This window comes from Lissotriton vulgaris, chromosome 1_1, assembly GCF_964263255.1.
Source record: "Lissotriton vulgaris chromosome 1_1, aLisVul1.2, whole genome shotgun sequence".
Lineage (NCBI taxonomy): Eukaryota > Metazoa > Chordata > Amphibia > Caudata > Salamandridae > Lissotriton > Lissotriton vulgaris.
In genome coordinates, this window is record NC_141685.1 from 1,550,514,011 (window position 1) to 1,550,534,164 (window position 20,154).

Genomic DNA, 20,154 nt, shown 5'->3' on the forward strand with positions numbered 1-20,154 from the left:
TGAGGTCCTGTAGTTGGGAACTTTAAGTTCTTACGCCAATTGGGCGCAACGACACTCACTAACATATAACATTGTTAGGAACATTACACATTGTGGTAATTTTTTATTTACACTTTTACATCTTACATGTGAGTAAGGGGAGGGTAAGTGCATTAACCCTTGTCCTGAAGAAGGGGGCTTTGACATCCGAAACATGTTGACTTTTAAGATAGTGGTCTGATACCCTAATACGTATCTATCAAAACCACGCCTTGCACTTTTATTTTAATAATACCAGCCGGGGATTTAATAAAGTTTTTTTCTCCCACGTGCCAGGTATTTTTTAACCACTCACTTTTTCACCTCACCTCACTCACACTTTTGTAATTAACACACACCCCCACACATAGTTCACTTCAAGTGCTCCTGCGTATCCGCGAGTCGTAGCACGCCGCATCCCGTAGAGGGGTGCGAAGGCCCCGATGATGAAGCATGACACCAAGGGGCCTGTTGGTGTGTGAGGGGCATTTAAACAACACTGTGTGTTCCCCATCACTCTAGGGATCACTATCACTTTGAGTGGATTCCACTTTGTTTATTAGAATGTTCTAATAGCCTTATAGCCCTTCGTAGCAGGGCTATACGGCTATTAAAGTTCCGCTGTTTCGTTAAAGTCCCTCGCCTTCGGCTCGGGCCTTTAACGATTGAGCGGGCCTTTAATAGCGGTATAGCCCGCTACAGCGGGCTATAAGGCTATATTAGAACATTGGAATGTTGGGAGCTCCATTGAAAACAATAGAGTGCTCCGGGCTTATAATGGCTGGTATAAGCCTGCAGCTCCAACATTCCAATGTTTTTGTTCACAGATCTGGCTGTGAACAAAGGCTTTAGGGAGCCTGAAGGGATTCCAATCCCTTCACACTCCCATAAGGCTTAGTTTTTTTTGTTAGAACATTCTTCCCTCTAGTGTCAGAATGTTCTAATAGCTTTATAGCCCTTCATAGCTGGGCTATACCGGCTATTAAAGTCCCTCTCCCTTGTTAGAACAACCTCTTTTAAGTCAACCTCAATGTGGTATTCTTAATTTGTGTAACTGGCTCATGGGGATGGAGTAGTTATATTGGACACACTTCTAGCTATTCCATTTTGGGAGTCTGCGAACTGAGTGGTAGAGAAGGTATGAGAGAATGGCCATAGAGGTTATGCTTTATTTACCATCACGCAATGTTGGATCAGTTTCAAACTTATCCTCGAAGTAGACCTTCATTGTGTTATGCACCCTGGATGACATACAGGTGCATAACCTAAACCAGCTGTCTGCAAACTATAACCCATCATCCTCAACACAGGCAAAACTACTTGTACAGTGACATTGGGTGAACAAGCCACTCGACCAGATGCAAAACCCAGGCTGTTGCACAGTAGAAAGAGACTACTGCCCACACAACACAAACTAGTTAGCTCCATTTCCACCCTATGTGGGGGCAGGAGGTCCCATAAGACAAGGATTGTGGCAAAGACTTTCACATAATCAACCTGGACAAATATGGTACTAGTCACTCAAAACCATAAACACTACAAATTGACATAGCTAAGTGACCAAGTGATGGGGAGTAGTATGAATGGGGCAGGAAGATGCATTAGAAATGCCTTAGTGTTAGTCCCGCTGGTGACCATCATGCAACATTGTGAGATTTCGATGTCCACTCAGCAACGAAGATAGTTCTAGGAATTCGGGCAGCAACTAAAAGTTAGTAACTGGCTATGGCTGCTGAAACCAGGGAATCAAAGGGAAGCCCATAGTAATTAATGAACGTGAAGGTATTGCTACGTGACTGGCCATAGAATGGATCCTTCAGATCTTTTTGCATTTTTCACTTCAGATCTTTAAGGCCCATGGGACAGAGTGCTGAAGAGATATGGGTGGATGTATAGGCCCAGGAAGGAAAGGGGTTGCGGAGAGAGGACAGGGTGTGGCAGAGCAGGGAGAAAAACAACGTTGATTATCACAAAGTTCATATTCGATCATTTGTGCCTCTAAAGCAGCATAGCTGATACTCAAGGACACTGCTTAAAATGGCATCTGGCAGTCAAGGCACCGAGGTATAAAAATGCAAGCATTAAGACATTCCACGGGGAATACGGAGCCTAACGAAGAGCTCTGTCCGTCTACAACAGAAGACTACACTCTGAAGATGCACCATCCAGACGGATCACGTCAATATTCAATGGGCCTAGAACAGTTAAGAATGATGGCCCGTGTGCCCGCCCAAGCAGGATTTGGGCGAAGATAGAACTTTGACCCATAACTTATAATACCACTCTTGATACAAGTCAAAGCAAAGGTCTACAATTTGGAATCGAAATGGTGCCACACATCCTATTTTGCTATCGTGAATAAAGAAGGCTCCTCTCTACTGAAGTACTGGAATATTTCAAAAGCTTCTCTTCGCAGCTACGTGCAAAATACTTTGCATCCTAAGTAAATACATTTTGATCATTTTGCTGAATATACGTTGTCCGAGACCATTTTTAAACAAAATATTGGGCAGGCAGAGAGATTCCCCGCCCTTCCTTCCTCACCCCCACTGGAGAAATTCTAGCTCACTGTACAATTGCTTGTTGCAGTGTGGGAGTGACATTGAAACCTTTCCGAGGGCTCCTTATGTCCATCACCACATGACCTGCTCTGAAGCAGAAGTTTAGGCGCTAGGTATCAGCCACACCTCCAATCATGTGCAAGTCAAGAGTTCTCATTCTGGCAAGGCTGGCTCACTCACCCTTTCCTTCGGGCTCCCGGTTGAGTGGGTACCATTAAACTAGACACCCAGCCTTTTATTTGCAGCGCTTCGAGATGGCAAAGGAGCGGTATAGAGAGATGCATTGAAAGGTACATTACAAACGTCGTACCTCCCCCGCATGCAGTGCTTTAAATGGCAGGTACTGTTTGGTACAAATTGCCTGCAATTTTTAAGGTGAACTGGGGAGTACCTGCACTGCTCAGCACCGCTACAATACCTGTAATTGGAGGGAACCAGCGCTTCCCAGGAGGAAACAAACACTCTAGATAATGAATACATACACTTCTGTATTTCCATTTTAAGCACTGTCCTTCTGGAAAGCCATGCGGACTCCTTTGCATGCACCATAGCTGGGGAAAGTTCAGGCGTCCATTTAAGGCCCTCGGCTGTGTCCACCCTCCACTTTTCTAATCACATCGCTGCACGGAGATTAGGCGGCCACATTTCCATTACACTTTCCACATTTTTCCGCCCTTGTTCCCCACTTAACTTTGCAACTAATTGCAATGATTAGCGCATAAAAGGATTCCCTAAAAGGTTCTCACGGCGGAAGGTTAACAGCATGACCCGCCAGCGGCAAAAGAGCGGGAGAACCGGCCTCTTATCACGCAGAATATAAAGAACACTGAAGTCAGCTGAGGGGCGGGTGGAAATGTAAGCAGAGGCGCAGCTTGCAACTTTGTGAGAAGGGACAGGGAGAAACCAGCTGAGAGAAGCCCGGGAACAGGTTTACACTTCAGCGCAGCATTGGGTAAAACACGCGAGCACTGTCGTGATGTAACATGTATGTTACTTTGGAGGAATAATTAAAGTAACCCCTTATTTAGAAAGCTCTACTATTCAACAGGCTTTACAAAAAGTATTGGATGCACCTGTTATTAACACTAGAAATTGGTAGTCACTTTGCTGAGAGCGGGGGTGGGGGGTGGGGGGGGGGATTCCGTCATGTAATCAGCAGATCATACATCTCAACAAGCACTGAACTCACTGAGCTTTCTTACTGGCTAGTTACAAAGATTTGTTTAGCTCTTTATTCTACATTTTAGCTGCTTCTAAGCACTGTAAATAACGGGGGTTCTATCAGCCAGTTTGAACTCAAAAGGATACTGGGCAAGCCAAGGTAACCTTGTCAGGGTTCAACCTTGAAACCTGCAGCAAAGGTCATCGAATAGTAGCTTGGCTTCGATGCACTAGGTTTCACATGCATTTCTGAAGATTCACACCAACTATTCCAATAGGTAAGGGTCTGCTACAGTAGGCTGGGACATTAATTCTCCATAACAGCAAATTGTGCAAGTGCCAACACAAATAAAGTGTACTGCTTCCTCAGGGACAATTATTAGATGGTCCCTTATTAGCTAGTCTAGGCCCGATATCGACTACCAGTAGAGCATACAACATACATGACGGCATGTATAAACCATCATCAACTAAAAATAATGATCTTTCCATAGAACGTGAAGGTTAAATATCAAATTTACTCATGCCGGTGAAATCCCAAAAGCTCTTACCTGCCATGAGTGACACAAGTCTTCTTTTGAGCTTTAATGGTTAAATAGCTCAGCAGCAACACTTGGCAACATTTCAATTCTACAACCTCAACGAGGCAAACCAGAGAAAGCTATGAAAACTCTTACTGAGACATGTTCAAGCAGATACACTTGACATCTGATGAACGGCGGCAGCAGCAGATGTCAAACAAGCCATCGCGTGAGCTTGGAGATATTGTGAGAATTTTTGCACAGCTCTTTGGTGAGCGAGAAGCACAGGGACATCTGGGAGCGGACTTTAATACAAACCACAGCTCACATCGGCTTATTGCTCTTCTGGATTGTGTGACAGCACTATCTGCATAATGAGAGAATAACCATATTCTTATGCCAAGACTTGCAACGTCCATGGGTTGAAAGGCTTGAGCACTCCCACCCGCCTTCCCGTCTGCAGGGTCCTTGGGCTGGAATGGAGTCCTCTAGGCCCAGACACCTCCAAAACGATTGCGCTCATCCTCGTCAGGATGTTTGCAGACTTTAGAAACCTCTGCTGTTTTCTGTAACTACTCCCTCTCAACTCTGAAAACCTAATGTTTTCAGCACAGAGCAGTGAAGTGCAGTGTTTACAATGAGTGGCTATCACATTTTTCCTCATTGACAAACAATAGGGTGTACCCTAATATCTTATCCTGCAAACAATGGAAAGATATTCTCAGCTGCCAAAAGAAGAATGAACATAACAATACTTTAAGGAATGTGCACCTACGCCACTATTTGTGATCGATTTTCCAAAATATTCTTTTGGGGAAAATGCTTTAATATCTTAGAAAAGTTTTTGAAGGTTGAGACCAATGAAACTTGCTCAGTGTATTTAAGACTGCACCATTGATTGCCCCCGACACATGAACCTCAAATATCCAATCCTGCTTGGCCTGGTGGCTCAATATGTATCAAATGCAGCATTTCCCATCCATTTTTGTTACAAATCCTTCAGGAAAACCCTCGATATCTGTAAAGAATGTATAACACATACCATTGTTAGAGGCCCATGGTACATAATTCATGAAATATTGCCCAGAAAAGGACCACCTTACTGTACAGTCTGCAACAACAGTGAAGAGAGCTCCTACAATTCATTTTCACTCTAGCTCTACAGAGGTCTCTGCCCCCACAATTTAAAGGGCTAGCGCCCCTCTTCCGAACTTTGGGTCTAGTTGCGCCCCTGCCTAGGCCTAGAAAGCTTCATGCCAAAGGCGGTCCTCGGAACAGCATGTGCTTCTGGCAGGAGCACAAGGCAGAACTCTGCAGCCCTTGCAGAAGGGGGTGGGACCATCCAAAGGCCTCCTTTTAATATAAAGCTTCTGAATATAGAATAATTGGGGATGGGGGTAATCCCATTCTGCAGTGGCCTTAACATTTTGTGTTACTCCACCGGTGTCCAGCACACCAAACACCCCCCGGAGTTCTGTGGTTCTTCTTCCAGTAAAGCCCTGTACCCTGCACGCCGCAATGATTTACGAAGATCTGACATCCCATAAAACATTCCAGTGTCTACCTGCATCTCAAAAGTACAGAGTTCATGCATAGACCCTACCGCCCCTCCCACTCCCCCCAGCATAAAGAAGTGTCTCTGCATGAACATCAAAGTAACAGCTGTAGTGCAAAACAAACTGGATTTGAGAAGGAGCAGCAAAAAGACCCGCCCAATCTCGCACGAACACCTCCTTGCAACAGCCAAAATGTACCTAGCAATTGGAAGCATTCTGAGGTTACTGGAAGGCAACACAAAGATTTGTTTTCCTCCAAAAAATCCATGATAAATGAACAGAATCACACTCTGTGGTCCTGGACAAGGGGGCGTTGATCCCAGTGCATCATATTTGCAAATATTGGGAGCACTTCAAAAAGGAGAGAGGGAGCAAGAGTGAGAGAGAAATCCTGGGGTTCAGCTTTCTATTCACCAGTGTCTCTCAGCGAGACAGAAGCAGCATTTGTCAGAGGGGGGATGCTCTTACCGGGACTGCGCCGACATCTAATGGCTGCACCTTACACTCAGATAAGATGTGGTCTACACGTGTGGGCAGTGCGAGAAGCTTGCAGCGCAATTCTTCGTTGAAGAGCTAGGAGTCTTCCCCTTCCATGATCTTGTGCATGCCGATGCTGTCCAATAGCCGCAAATACAATTTAATTTGTCCGGGGGTTGGTGGTGATGGCAACGGTTCTCACGTTTGGGACCCAAGACTTATTTGTCAATCTTTAGACTGTGTTCTGGAGTGAAAGACATGCATAAAAGAAAGGGGGAAGAGCAAGGTAGAATGAAGGGACGAAAGTGAGAAGGCGGGAATGAAAAAGAACCCAGAAGAGTAGCGTAAAGAGACATCAGGTGTAGGGTCAAGGCGGAAAGACCTGAGCAAAACTAAGCAGTATTGGTATTTGGCAACCCCAGAATTCAGCGTCACCAGTAGCAGGCTACCAAAGAAAAACCTCGGGTCCCTGCATCCTTCTTAGATTTTTTAATTTATTTGACACATTTAGCATTGCCAGAAAGTTTTTTAGAGGCACCCGCCTAGCAGGAAGTCCAGAGTAGGCCTTTCAGTAAGGTTGTAGCAGACCAGAGAAAATCAGGACAATCTCCCAACTTCTGTAGGGAAATCTAGGATGAAGAGTGAATTTGGTTGATCAGAGCTCTGCATTTATTCCACAGAACCAAGGTCTAATCCCATGGATTTAACCTGACTGGACAGCATGCTTGTAACAGATCTGCACTTTACAAATTATATTCTTCACTCAAGTGACTTGCCCTTCCACTCTGAAACAGAGCTGCAAAGCAATAAGTGGGTCGATACTGGTACTCGTCAGGTCAGCATGGGTGGCATTTTGTGTATTAAACAGTACTTACAACGCTAATCAGCACAGCTGTGCTTTGATTGTGACAGGAGGATTTCTCAGTCGTGCTGCAAAACATGTAATGCAGCATAGAAGCAAATCTCCTCTCCCTGTAGTCAGGCAGTACAGGACAAGTACATGTTACTTTCAATAAAAGCACCGAGTTTCATCCACAGCATGGCCGTTCTTTTTATTGGGCATTACTGGTACTTCTAAGTTGCCAAGGGAGCCTGCTACTGAGCAGGGTTGTTGAGAAAGAATAGGAAAGGGAAGCGAAGCTAAGCACTTCTTAGAGGATTATTTTACTTACAATTAAACTTTAGCACCACTTTTCACCAGAGGTGAAACACGCTTAGTGGGACGGTACTGGCACTTCTCAGGACTGCCACACATTTAATGGGACACTACTGATCCTTCTCAGCAGGGGTGCCACATGTTTAATGCTAGAGTGCTGGCACTTTGCCGTACGGCAGCTATAACTTTGAGGGGGCACAAAAACATTTCTCAGAAATGCAGACATGGCTAGTGGATGAGTTTATGCCAAGTAGCAGGACTTGCCTCTGTTTGCAGTACCCTCTGGATAGACAGCCCCTTTTATACATTAAAAAGGTACTCTGTGGGCGGGTAAAGTGGAGCTTGAGTTGTAGATGGGACTCTGACATGAGCCCTTCTTCTGGTTAACGTGTAAGTGACTGAATACTCGTATCTGTTCCGACTAGCACCACTGTGCCTTGAGTATTTTATAGGTAGATGTGCTCCCCCACAAAGTACCTCTCCTGGATACAGACCGTCTGTAGGCTTGGATCCATCTCTGCACTGAGCACCGTGTTTGGAACAAGAAGTGCTGCGGAGTTGAATCAGTCCCACCACTGAGATCCATTGATTGACAAAGATGTTCTTTAGTTAGACCGGTCCCTGCCAAACCTACCTCTAAGCATCTTCTTGAGCAGCGTGAGGTTCACCTCAGAGTCACTCACTGCCATTGTTCTCACTCCCTTTTTGCCAATCTGATGGACCAAAGAGGCAGACACTTCAACTGGAAACCATTTTAGACCCCCTGCTGCTCTTCCTTCTCCTGGAAGAGACACTGGTGGGGTGCCCTCCAGATCCCCATGGTGGGCCAAGACAATTAACCTGAGGAGTGCATAAAGGAAGATGGTAGACTGAATCCTTGCCGATAAGAAAAACTTGGCTGCTGTCCCCCATGCCATCCAGCACCGAATGAACTCTTCATTACTCCAGACATGACTGTGCATGAACACAAGCACACGCCCAGAGTAAAACTTCAACATGAGGATAGCTGTGCTTCAACAAAAGTAGTAACAACTCTAAGGAGTCATTTATCAGTTTGCGGCTGTAGGATATTTACTAAAACTGTATGCCCCCGTCCACGCTATTTAGAGAGCGTACACGTCTGCATTCTAAATCAAGCAGTTGGAATATCCAACATCTTTTGTCAGAAGCCCCACATCTGCCAGAATCTAAATGCTGCCCTAAGGCTTATGTGACATTGCTGCATGAATAGCAATGCATACATTATAAGAGGAGTGATGGTCTGTACAGGTGGCATAGGAACCTACTGGCAAGGTTACTGCAGCTCTCTTGACCATGTACTTCTTCCTTAAAGCATTATTTTCAGGTTTTTACAGTTATCTTCCTTGTTTTCCAACACTGTGCATCTGGATTTCTGGCACACGGAAATGTGGCACAGGCCTAAAGCATTTAATGCTTTCAGAGTATCACACACCATACAACACCAAATGTCGTTATATATAGTGCTTGACAGCATCCACAGTTACTAAATTCTCCCACAGTGTGAGAGGTAGTGGCACCATGACACGAGGATACAAAGTGATGTATCCAAGATCAAACAGTCAAATGCAGAAGCCAAAATTGGAACTGTGATGTTCCACCTCCCAGTCATCAATCTGGCTGTAATCCACCCCAAGAATCCAGTAAGTGGGAATCAAATCCCAGAACTCAACATGTACTTCATAAACCAGATTAAAAGACAATTGCAAACAACATGAAATACCTTGGTGGCAAGTAATGGAGTACACCAAAAGGCACATGCGCGAAAGCAGATGTATATTAATTCCATCTTGGGCTGTTTACCTGCCAAAACCCTAGTGCCAGTGAGACTAGAACTGCTGCTTCAAGAAGATGTGCAGGCCACATGTTGTGAAACAGAAGTCACACAGGAAAGTGACCCATGTTGCTTATGTGTACATTTTATCTTCACATCGGGGTGTTTGCGTTTGACAACTCTTTTTAGGTCAGGCTAGTCAGAGCGGAGGTACGAGATACTTATGCACATCCTAAAAATGTGCCAATTCACACATTAAATTCTTTATCTGACATATATGGACATTTTGTTTTGCTTTTCGCTGCAGCAGGCTTCTTAAAAACTTTGTCAGAACTCAAAACGTAAGCAAGTCAGGTTGGTTTTGTCAATGCTTGTTAAAAGCATTTGTGCAATAGTCGCTATGCTTTTTTTAATTAAAAAAAAAAAGCTTAAAAATGCCAAAATCGTAGGAAGAGCGCTCACACAACATTTCAAGCCAGGCATGAAAAGAGCAAGCAAAGGAGGAGAAAGTAACACGTCTATAGTCAAGAAGATCGTGTTTAAAGATATGAGGAACATGTTTTAGTTTTTAAACTTGAAAGATGTAAAGTGTTCAACTACTGTGCGATAAAATCAAAGTGGCAAGATGGTTTAGGACATTTTTTTCATATGAACCTTTCAGCATTTTAATAATCTTGTTCTGTTAGTGGCATAGTATGCGCTGGAATCATGTTAATTACTAATTAAAATAGGCGTTTCATTTTACTGCAGGGGAAACAGTTTGATGGACAGGATTATCACTAAACTAAACGCCTCGGAGGCCTCAGACAGCGTTAGACATGCCACTTAGAGCGATCTCTCGGCTCCATATTGATGTTTATCTCCCAAATCCTTCGAAACAACCTTTGAACAATCTATTACTAAATTCTAATGTATACATTTTCTGCCACTTGCAGATTTTACAAAAAACACAGAATGATTTTATGTAGTACATGACCTTCCCAAGTGAAAATATTCGTATAAACAATGCACTCATTATGTGGCAGACTATGCAAGTATGGCGTTTAGAGTTTGGAACACTTTCAGAAAAGAAAAAAAAAGGAAAAACGTATAACAGGTTTTAAAAGTAAAGCTCTGCTTATCAGCCTCCGTCTTTCCACTCCATGGAGTATCGGACATTGGAAAGTGCTTTCCTTTAACCAAGGGGGCAATTAGGCGGTGGGAGATATAGCGGTTGAGGAAGTAGGCCTGCCCTGACGACTGACTGTTTTGCAGATCTGCCCCCATGCACGCTCGGTGGAATGTACATGCACGTCCGCGCCACGCTGTCCCGCATTCCAGGCTTTATGAGGGCGAGCTAAAAGGACGCCAGCATTGAGGCTGTATCCCCTCACGGCGTGTCCACTGCCGTGGAGGCCGGCACATATCTGCAGCGCGCTGTGTTTTCATGGTTCCATGTGGCTCATTCTCAAATCTAATGTGCGAGAGATGAGATGCGAGATGCATTGGGCATTACGCCAGCATAAGAGGTCCAATGGTCAGTCCAGATCTTTAATGTCAAGGTGAGGAATGTGTCCACGTGACGTCAACAGTAAAAAAGAGGTCCCGCAGTACGGTGTGCGTTCTACTACGGTACCTCAGATGTATTATGGCGACACCAACATTGTACCGGAAGCTGTTATATGCACACGAGCAGTGCCCGCAAAAGCACAACTGCGCATCTCTTGAGTACCACAGACACTTCGTTCGAATTACACTTGTTTCAGAGATGGCTTTTGAACAGTCCCGTAGAATCCCATCGGTGTATAGTGGGACACGGGCACTATTAGAGAGAAGGTATTCTCCTCTGGGGTATATATTCGGCTTTAAGTGGGCCGGGTCTTGCCGGTGCTCGGTACCGATAGTTCTAAAAAGCAGGTGCGGACACGGGTCTCTATCGGGCTCTCCATTTTTGCCCTCACCATCAGGGTGAAAAATAAGTTATAACCCTGCATCAGTACCACCCTTCTCTGTCTGTGATGTAACTTCAAATATACTCTTCATAATACTTCACAGTCGATCATTCCAGAACAGGGGCATTTTCAATATTATATAGGACGAAGCCATAGTTGTTGCTTATTATTCTTATGCAACTAACAACCACTGACAAAGCCAATTGTCCTGGCTTGTTGTAGTTGTAATGTTACTTGTTGTATTATATATATTTTGATGCAATGCCAGAAGCAGCAAAATACCTGTATGGCGGCACATTATGCTTTAGTTTATGTGTTTTAAGCCATGCCCTTAATTGCATCGACCACCCCCATTTGAGAGGCCCCACGGTTTGTTCATCCCACTTAAAGCCCTGGGCACATACCACGTTTCTTTTGTCTCCCTGCCAAAGGTGCATGAAGTCGACGATTTAACAACCATAATGTCGACCTGCCCGCTAGATTCCAAACGCAGTGGTTGCAGTTCTGTGCGTGTAGCACTGGGGAACATATCTGTCCTCCTCAGTGGACTGAACACATCCGTAACCCCCCCCCCCCCCCCCCCCCCTGCTGTGGGTCAGTCTGCCTCACGGAAGGATTTAATTTACCTTGAAAAAGGCAGACTCCACCAAGTAGAACTGCCTGGGGTGGTGGGGATTGAAGGCTATCAAAGAGGAGTCAAGTGGACACAAGTGGTCAGTGTCCTGGGGGAATGCAGGGCCTGGCTGGAGCGAGGGAGCTACCTGCAGCTTGTGCGTAGGGCGGGGGAGGGCCCACGGACGATTCACTAATCAGGACTAATTAACCTGTCACCATTTAAACGTGTTCAAACGTCGGCCTAAAATTACCTTCAGGAAGTTAAACGTGTTACATAAAAAATAGACTGCACGGCATCGACACCTCACTTCACACCTTGGTGTAATGCTTGCCATTGTGCAACCGCGTGCAGTCGCGGCTATTTTCCAATTTTTAGCTGGCATCACACTTTTTAATGTGCTGGGGAGTGGCTTTGCTGGGGGCTTTATGTAGCTTCTTATCCACATCTTGATCTAGGGATTTTTGTCTGATCTCTCGGCTTCTCTCGCAGACCTGCTGCGCCCCTGGTGGCGGGAACGTGCAAGAACACCTCTCGTCAGCCTGCACTCTGCCCTCTGCATACGCGGCTGTTCAGGTGCAGAACATGCCCTCATTACTCTGCAGCTGCTGACACTGGAGTCCCGACAGGTCCAACTCGGCCTTTCAGTTACCCCGTGCAGATAAGCCGAGTACCATTGCATTCAGTTATATGAACATTGGAAGACTGCGGTATTTCGGCAATTTCTCCTCAAAACGATGTTATTCTGTTAACATTATATATATATATATAGTGAAAAATGACGCTTTGCATTCGGTTTCAATTTTTTTAGCCGATTTGTGAGATATTTTGTTATTGGCAGGCCTCGTCCAGTAGGAACCCAGTGAGCATGTCATTTGCCATGGAAAATATACTTTGACTAAGAGGCGAAGCCCGGACTCGAACCGTGGTTAGCACCCCCAGGCTCCACACTGTGCACAAAGCCTGGTTTGAGAACACCTACATTCAAGAGAATCTGTGAACCATCAGGAATTTTGAAATAATTTGAATACATTCGCTTATGAAGGGAAGCTTAAGTGCAAAATGACAAATTGCTTGGAAACAAATTATCAAGACAAAACACACAGAATTGTTACTTATGCAGTGACACTGGGAATGGTGGGTAGAGATACTTGAACAATAAAGAACATGTAAAACACCCAACACATTGCAACCTTGGAGTGCACAGGGAAAGGCGGTGAGCATAAATCACAAAATATCAGTGAGAGAGGCAAGCCCAGACGAATCAGAGCACACACAATAAATCGTAAAAGGGTATACCCCTAATGAAATAATAGAAACGAATATTCGCCGTTTTATGCAACCAATATGTCTCTGGATCCGACCTTTTCAAGTAAGAAAATTGGGGCACCGGAGCCACCTGCCCTTCACACACCGAGGGTGGTGTACGCTCGAACATGTACAAGAGTGCACGTCGGCCCCCTGTTATTCGTGCCACCCAGGCAGCACAACCTTGCACACCACTTTAATACCCATATTTAAATCGTAACAATTAAACTACATGTCCCACAATGCTATTGCTTGTAAAAGGTCAGCGCTCGCTAACAGAGACAAAGGTCCACTTACTAGAAATGAATGAGTGTAGACTGCAGTACTTCTGTATGTAAAACAGGCTTATTGGTTAAATATAGGAATCTACCTATGGAAACACCAATAAAGAGGGAGGGGCACATTAAACCCTTACTGCAAAGGGTCGGAGTAGATCTGCACTTGGGACTTCCCTGCGCCGACTGCTCTGCCGCCCCTTGAGTCACATAATCTAATCTTGCCTGCAGGAAAAGGAGAAAAAAAACTTCAGCAGGCTGGGAAAGGCTGCAGGCCAGCTAATGGGACACACTGGACCAAAGCAGCGCACGCTTAAGGGCGCTGCCTGGGGGTTGTGCCCACCGCCCCCCGCACTCTAGCCTTCTCCACCGGCCCAGGGCACTGCGCGCTGAGCGACTGCGCCCACTCCGGTGCCAGAGCCCGCCACGACTATGCTCACCAAAGGGCCCCTCGCTGCAGGTGTGGAAGCACGCGCGGCAGGTTCACAATTAACCCCAGCACCACTTTAATGTGCCCCCTTCAATTGACCGTCCCACTGGGGCGCCTTGGGCCGCGCGTGTCGGTTCGCCACATGGCGAGCGCAACGCTGCCTTGAGGGGTCCCTCCTGGCTCGTGAAATAATATCCCTCTGAAGTCTGAGGCGAATGGAGTGCAGGCTGCTTTACTCTGTGGGGCAAGGTGGCGGTCCAAGCACCCTCTTACAGTGCCCGAGCGCAGTTCACCACGACGGCATCACACCCCTGCACTCGGGCCAGCCGGGTCCATTTCAGGCACGTTTCTGCGCAGTGCCTCCATGCATAGCCCTACTTGCACCACCACTGCAGGAAGAAGAAGGGCGAAAGAGCCTGCTGCCATCGCTCCGCAGACACGAGGCCACAACATAAGACAAAGTCCGAGAAATCCACAGACTTACTTTTGTCTTCTTCATAAGGAAAAGCAGCAGCAATCCAGCCTAGACAAGGTATTGAGAGTCCTTTTAGCTGTTGAATGCCCCCAGCATATTTGGGCTAGTCCGTGCATTGGCTTCCCGGGTGGTGAGAGGGACGCGGTTCCAGTGTGGCGGCAGCTGGGAGCGCTGACAGGACGCTGGCGGCTTATCTTTCGAGCCTGCTGCGGCGAAGCTCCGGCTCCGTTCCTTGCAATCTGCACAGTGATCGGGACCAGTTCTGCGCGTTTTCAGTTATATAGGGATTTTCCTTCTGTGGCAGCTAGAGGGAAGGCACGCCCCCTGCCCGCCCGCTCCCTCCTCCTCGCTCCATTTGTGTCAATAGCGATAAAGGGGAAGCCGCTCCCGAACCTTTTCTTTCCTTTCTATGGTGTGTGCTGCTTGCTGCAGGGGGGAAACATCATTTGCCCTGCAGGCAGAACCACGACCTGCCTTTACTCCACATTCACTACCCCAACTGTACCTTTTCCCGGGCACAAGTCCTAAAAAAATGAAGTGGGGGCACTAACCAAGTTAGGCAGGATGCAAGGAGTAACATCATAGTGCGTGCAATTGCAGGCCATGACGTAACAAGGCATAACACTGCAGGTGGCATCACAGGAAGTGACCTCACTGGAAGTGACATCACAAGAAGTAACATCTGATGTTAAGCCCTCACATATGTTTATCAAGTATATCATGAGTACATTTTAGCGCATTATGAGATTTAAACATTGAGATTTTGCGTTGTGGTTGTGCCAAAAAAAGTGGTGCAATCCTGACGATAAAGCTAGGCCTCAACTTAATCCATTTTTTAAAAAACCCTTCGACAAAGAAATTGGCAACAATGAGATGCATGATAGTAGATCTGTTCTCCTTATTTTGTTGCAGAGTCTGCATTTTAAGATATTATGTGGGGTTAAGGCATCTGCTGCAGAGGTTCCAAGTGAATCTCTGGGAATAATAATAATGGTGAGAGAACTCTGTAGGTGAACATGTTTTTTGGAGAGATCTGTGTTTTGTATAGTCCCAGATTTCAATCAAAGTAAATATTTAAGCTTACTGTGTCTCCTGCAAAGGATATCATGTAAAATTTAGATTGGTTACCCCCACGTTTTGCTGGCTTTATTCTGTTTCATGACTAGTCTAACTGGGGTCCTGCTAATGGATCCCAGTCACTGTGCTTTCTCCCTAAATTTGACAGTGATAAGTACTTTAGTACATTCTCAATTGGCTACTGGTGTACCCTTCTAAGTCCCTAGTATATGGTACTTAGGTACCCAGGTCATAGGTACACCAGGGGACTCCCCTGGGCTGCATCATGTATTGTGCCACCCAGGGGGGTCCACTTAAACTGGGACTACACGCCTGCCACTGCAGCCTGTGTGAGTGGGTGCTTACACCTCTCACAAACAAAAAAGGGGGTTTTCCTTTCTGTATGATTAACTCTTGGTTTGTGACCCAAAGGGGACTACACACTAACATGACTTTTTTAGTGTCGTGGAGTGACACGGGAAATTAGATCTGCACAGAAACCTAAAGTATCTTTTGTTTCACGAATTTTATTATAAAAGAACATATGAATTCATTTACTACATTGATTATATAAAAACATTGCAATAATTCAGAATATATCTTGCACATAGTTTGAATGCACTTATTACAATTAAAAACATTTGATGCATCACAATACACATATAAAACAAATTTTAACAAAACATTATAAAAAGATGCAGCAGTGAGTCCTTTGTCGACGCGTTTCGGTGCTTTAGAATATTTTTAACACCTTCCTCAGGACAGACTTTTATTAAAAACCAAGTTTCTTGGATCTAGAAACAAATACATACAATTAAAATCATATATTTTTTTAGGTGAATACAAGATACAGTACAGTGGTGTGCATAATTGCCCACGTGTCATGATGTCAGCGAAAGACTAATTTCTTACTTTCTGACGTGTGTTTTTATATAATCAATGTAGTAAATGAATTCATATGTTCTTTTATAATAAAATTTGTGAAACAAAAGATACTTTAGGTTTCTGTGCAGATCTAATTTCCCGTGTCACTCCACAACACTAAAAAAGTCACGTTAGTGTGTAGTCCCCTTTGGGTCACAAACCAAGAGTTAATCATACAGAAAGGAAACCCCCCCTTTTTTGTTTCTTACACCAGTCCTTTCTGTAATTCTGTGAAACTCTCTCTTTTTTGAAGTTGCTTACGCCTCTCACCACAGATATGCTTCCTTATATCTGAGGTCACTACATTTGAAACCTATAAGTCACTCCAATGGCAGGCTCTTCAGTCCTGAGGGCCGGGTGCTTGGTTAAAAGTGGAAAGGTGCCCCTGTATGAGCAAGACAACCTTACAAACCCTGGAGTCGATTCTCCAGGCTTTGTAAGTGTGGTTAACTATTTAATACATATAGTGGATATCAGGTCATTACGAGGCGTCTAACTATATATTAGCTGCACCAAAATGGTTCATGTTTTGTATCAAACATGTTCAAATCCTACCCCAACTCCGATTACGATGGTGGATGTAGGTTCCCTTGTACTGGGGGACTCCCCTAGGCTGCCCCTTGTATTCCCGGTCCCAGCCTTTCAGGGTCTAACAGTAAGCTAGTGCTGCTGTCGACCAGAGACACAATTTTGCCCTCCTGCTACTGAGCTTGAGCAGGAAAAGGTAGAACAATACACTTCCTGTCACAGGGAAGTGTGACTACCTCCCAGGCAGGACATAGTGTAGGGCTGTGGTGGGGGTGTTTGCCAGCACCACCAGACTGCTTTGAAGGTCACATTTGGTGCACTCCTTGCATACTCCAGTTTGAACCAGTTCAGGGAGCCCTTGACTCCCGCTCTGACACGAACTGGACAAAGGACATGGTAGTATCTGCCCCTCTTTCCAGCCCCTCCAACCTGGAGGGGCCCCTGAATCGTTCTAACCCTTTCCCTAGCGTACTTAAGGGCTTATCTGTGGGTGGCTCTTCAGATTCATTTTGGGGCAAGATTCAAACCTGAAACCACTTCAACCTTGACCATCTTGGCACATGGACTTTGCTGGATTTCCTCTGGAACCAAGACTGCAGCAAGGAAGACTCATGCTGCTCTTGGTCTCGCTGTTCTACAAGTCTTCTTGGTCTCATGTGCTTCTTCCAGGTTCCTTTCCAGGCCTGTGGGCATCAAGGACACCTGAAGTAATCTCCAGTGGAATGAAGGGGTTACTCCCTTGCATCTGCAGGTACTGCAACAAAGCTGACAGTCTGCTGCTACGTCCAATGGACTCCAAAAGGCTCAGCAACACAGGTGGTGGTTTTACCACTCCCTCAAGGCCTGACCTGTCCTCCCAGCAAGTTTGAGGCTAGTATCCCTCATCGGAACTTCTGGAACAGAACCCCTGTGCACCACATTCACTTGCCATTGTTTAGGCGTATTGGCTCTGTACTCCAGAGATCTTCGGGCTACAAGAAGCTCCAGTCTACAACAGTGCTTCCGGCCAATATCTTTATCCTCACTGCATCATCTGCACCGTGGGCCTTCATCTTTGATGAGCTGCTCGAGGTCCTCTTACGACTCCTGTGCCTTCAGGCTGTGGGTCCTCTTGAGGGTCTTCTTTGGCTTTAGTGGGCTCCCGTGCTTCTTCAGAGCCTTCTCTGACTCTGCTGCATTTGGTGAGACCCTTGGACCTTGCTGGTCTCAATATTGCTCCTTTTTCATTTAGCCCGTCTGTTGCTGCTGCCAAGGCTTGTTTTTATTCCCAATGGACACTGACCCCCTGGTTCTTGACTTCCGATGTTGGTCAGTTCGTAAATGGCTCCTGGTATTTCACAGCATCACCTGGTGCTCACAGCTGCACAAAACAAGGTCACCGTTAACACACATACAACTTCCACCATCGGTGATCATTGCTCTTCCACGCCTCCTGTTCACCTTCAAGTGGCATAGACTCAGTCCCCTATGCTTTCAGGTTCTTCTGATCAAGAATCCACCCTTGGAATCCACCGGACTCTTTAACCTTCTGCGCCAGTGTCATCTTTCCTGGAAACCTCCATTGCGGGCTACAGCGGATCTCAATGTCACCTCTCACCTAGGCATGTGGCTCTTCGGGTGTAGGTATCCTGGTTTCTGGGATATCCATGCGTGGGGTTACTCTCTAACCTTCTGTCTTCCATGGGGTTTCTTCGGGGTCCAATGGTAAGGGTCCTTATTCTTTAAAACTGCAACCACAATTTTCACATTGACTTGCATTGAGTAAGAGGCTGTGTTTCCACTCTGCACACAGCCTTTGTGGAGTTCCTGGGTACTTACCTTGAGTGGTTCCTTGTGTCCCAAAATCTTCTGAGTCTCCTTGTCCAAGTCCCAACTTCAGTCACAGTTCACATTCCACTTCTTTAGTATATTGTTTGGTCTCATCCTGGAGATCACTTTGTTTTGTGTTTACTTACCTCTTGCAATTGAAGTATTACTGTGTATTTGTGTTGATATCTCCTTTTAAAAGATATACCAATGTGCTAGTGAGTGTTTTGTAATAAATAGACATATTTTTATAACTACATTGTGTGGTTCTTTTTCATTTAACCTACACTACACGCTGCTTAACACTCCTTAATGTCCCAATTCTCCTCTTCCTCTGGCAAGACACCATGCCAGTTTTTTTAAAGATAACACCAAAAAAGCTACTTCTATTGTCCCTAAGACAACTAGCACCAGTACTAGTAGTAGCACGCCCCCCTAGGGATTAGTAGGGTTAAACTTGAATTCTGAACTGGTTCTGGCCTAATCAGAACACCAGCTCAGGCTGTCCATGTCTGTGACAATGGCATGGAACTTACCACTTTACTTGAAAGACCCACTAACGTGGGCAAGAACAGACAACAGCCTTTGATAAAGAATCTGTGGCTTATACGGAAACAGGGGCCATTGTCACAATGGTGACAGAGAAACATTTGTCTCCTGAACAATTCATACATGGCCAACTTTACCAAGTGACCAATACAAGTCATGTCAGGACTGATCATTCCTTAGCATTTGTAAATTTCTGCTGCGGAGGAGGAACTGTTCCTAAAATAGTTGTGGTTTCCCCAGACCTACCTTTAGGCTGTCGAACAATGAATTAAAAGCTTCAGCCTGGTCTGAAGTTGAGTTCAGGACACATGCAGAGATGATGGGAATCTCTACCGGGGATTTTCTGTTACTAGGGCTCAGGCCTAATAGCTAAGCACTGAGGGAGCACTGGATCCTGGAAAAATGGACCAGCTAGCTCCTAAGAGAAGGAGCAGGGAGGGTAAGGAATTACCATCCTCCCAAACTCACAGTGAGAGTCAGTCACCTGAGGGGATGACCTCAGCCCCTCTGAAGGAACTGTCCCAGATTAACTTGGGCCTGACCAGGCAGAGTTCTGGAGGGCGGGGGGGGGGGGGGTAAGTGGGCCTTCCAGGGCAAACTTCAGTTTGGAGCAGATATTCTGCCCTTCTGTTGAACTGCTAAGATGGCAAGCTGCTGCTGAGGAGGTAGGGACTGTCAGTGGGTCCCATAGGATCTTTTGGGAAGATGGGTATCTGTTTTCTGAGAGTAGAGACCACCAAGCCTGTTGTCACCAGGAGGTTGGTAATACCTCTGAGGGTCAGGGGTTCTCTTCTATCCCTAGCACATGACATTCCCCTTGCAGAACATCTTGGGCAAAGCAAGACATGGGATAGGCTTGTCCCTCGCATTCAATGGTCCCACATGTCTGAAGATACCAAGGAGTTTTGTCACTCCTGTGTCACTTGCCAAGCCAGTGGTAAATCAGGTGGCACTACAAAGACCCCCTTAATCCCACTTCCATTGGTTGGGGTTCCATTTGAGAGGGTAGGGGTAGAT

The 20,154-nt window shown here is 45.7% G+C and overlaps 1 protein-coding gene across 3 annotated transcripts in view; it reads right to left on the minus strand.

Moving 5' to 3' along the window:
• The window catches only part of KITLG (KIT ligand), a 160,637-nt gene extending 146,033 nt beyond the window's left edge, over window positions 1-14,604 (minus strand). The window contains exon 1 of one of the 3 annotated variants that reach the window (XM_086918007.1): window positions 14,284-14,604. Coding sequence is in view for 1 of the 3 variants with exons in the window: in XM_086918006.1 (XP_086774132.1) it covers window positions 14,284-14,298 (15 nt within the window). In the remaining 2 variants the exon portion in view is untranslated. Of the gene's footprint in view, window positions 1-14,275 lie in introns of all 3 variants that reach the window. The other 2 variants (XM_086918006.1, XM_086918008.1) reach the window with 2 other exon arrangements.
• Between the last annotated feature and the right edge of the window lie 5,550 nt (window positions 14,605-20,154).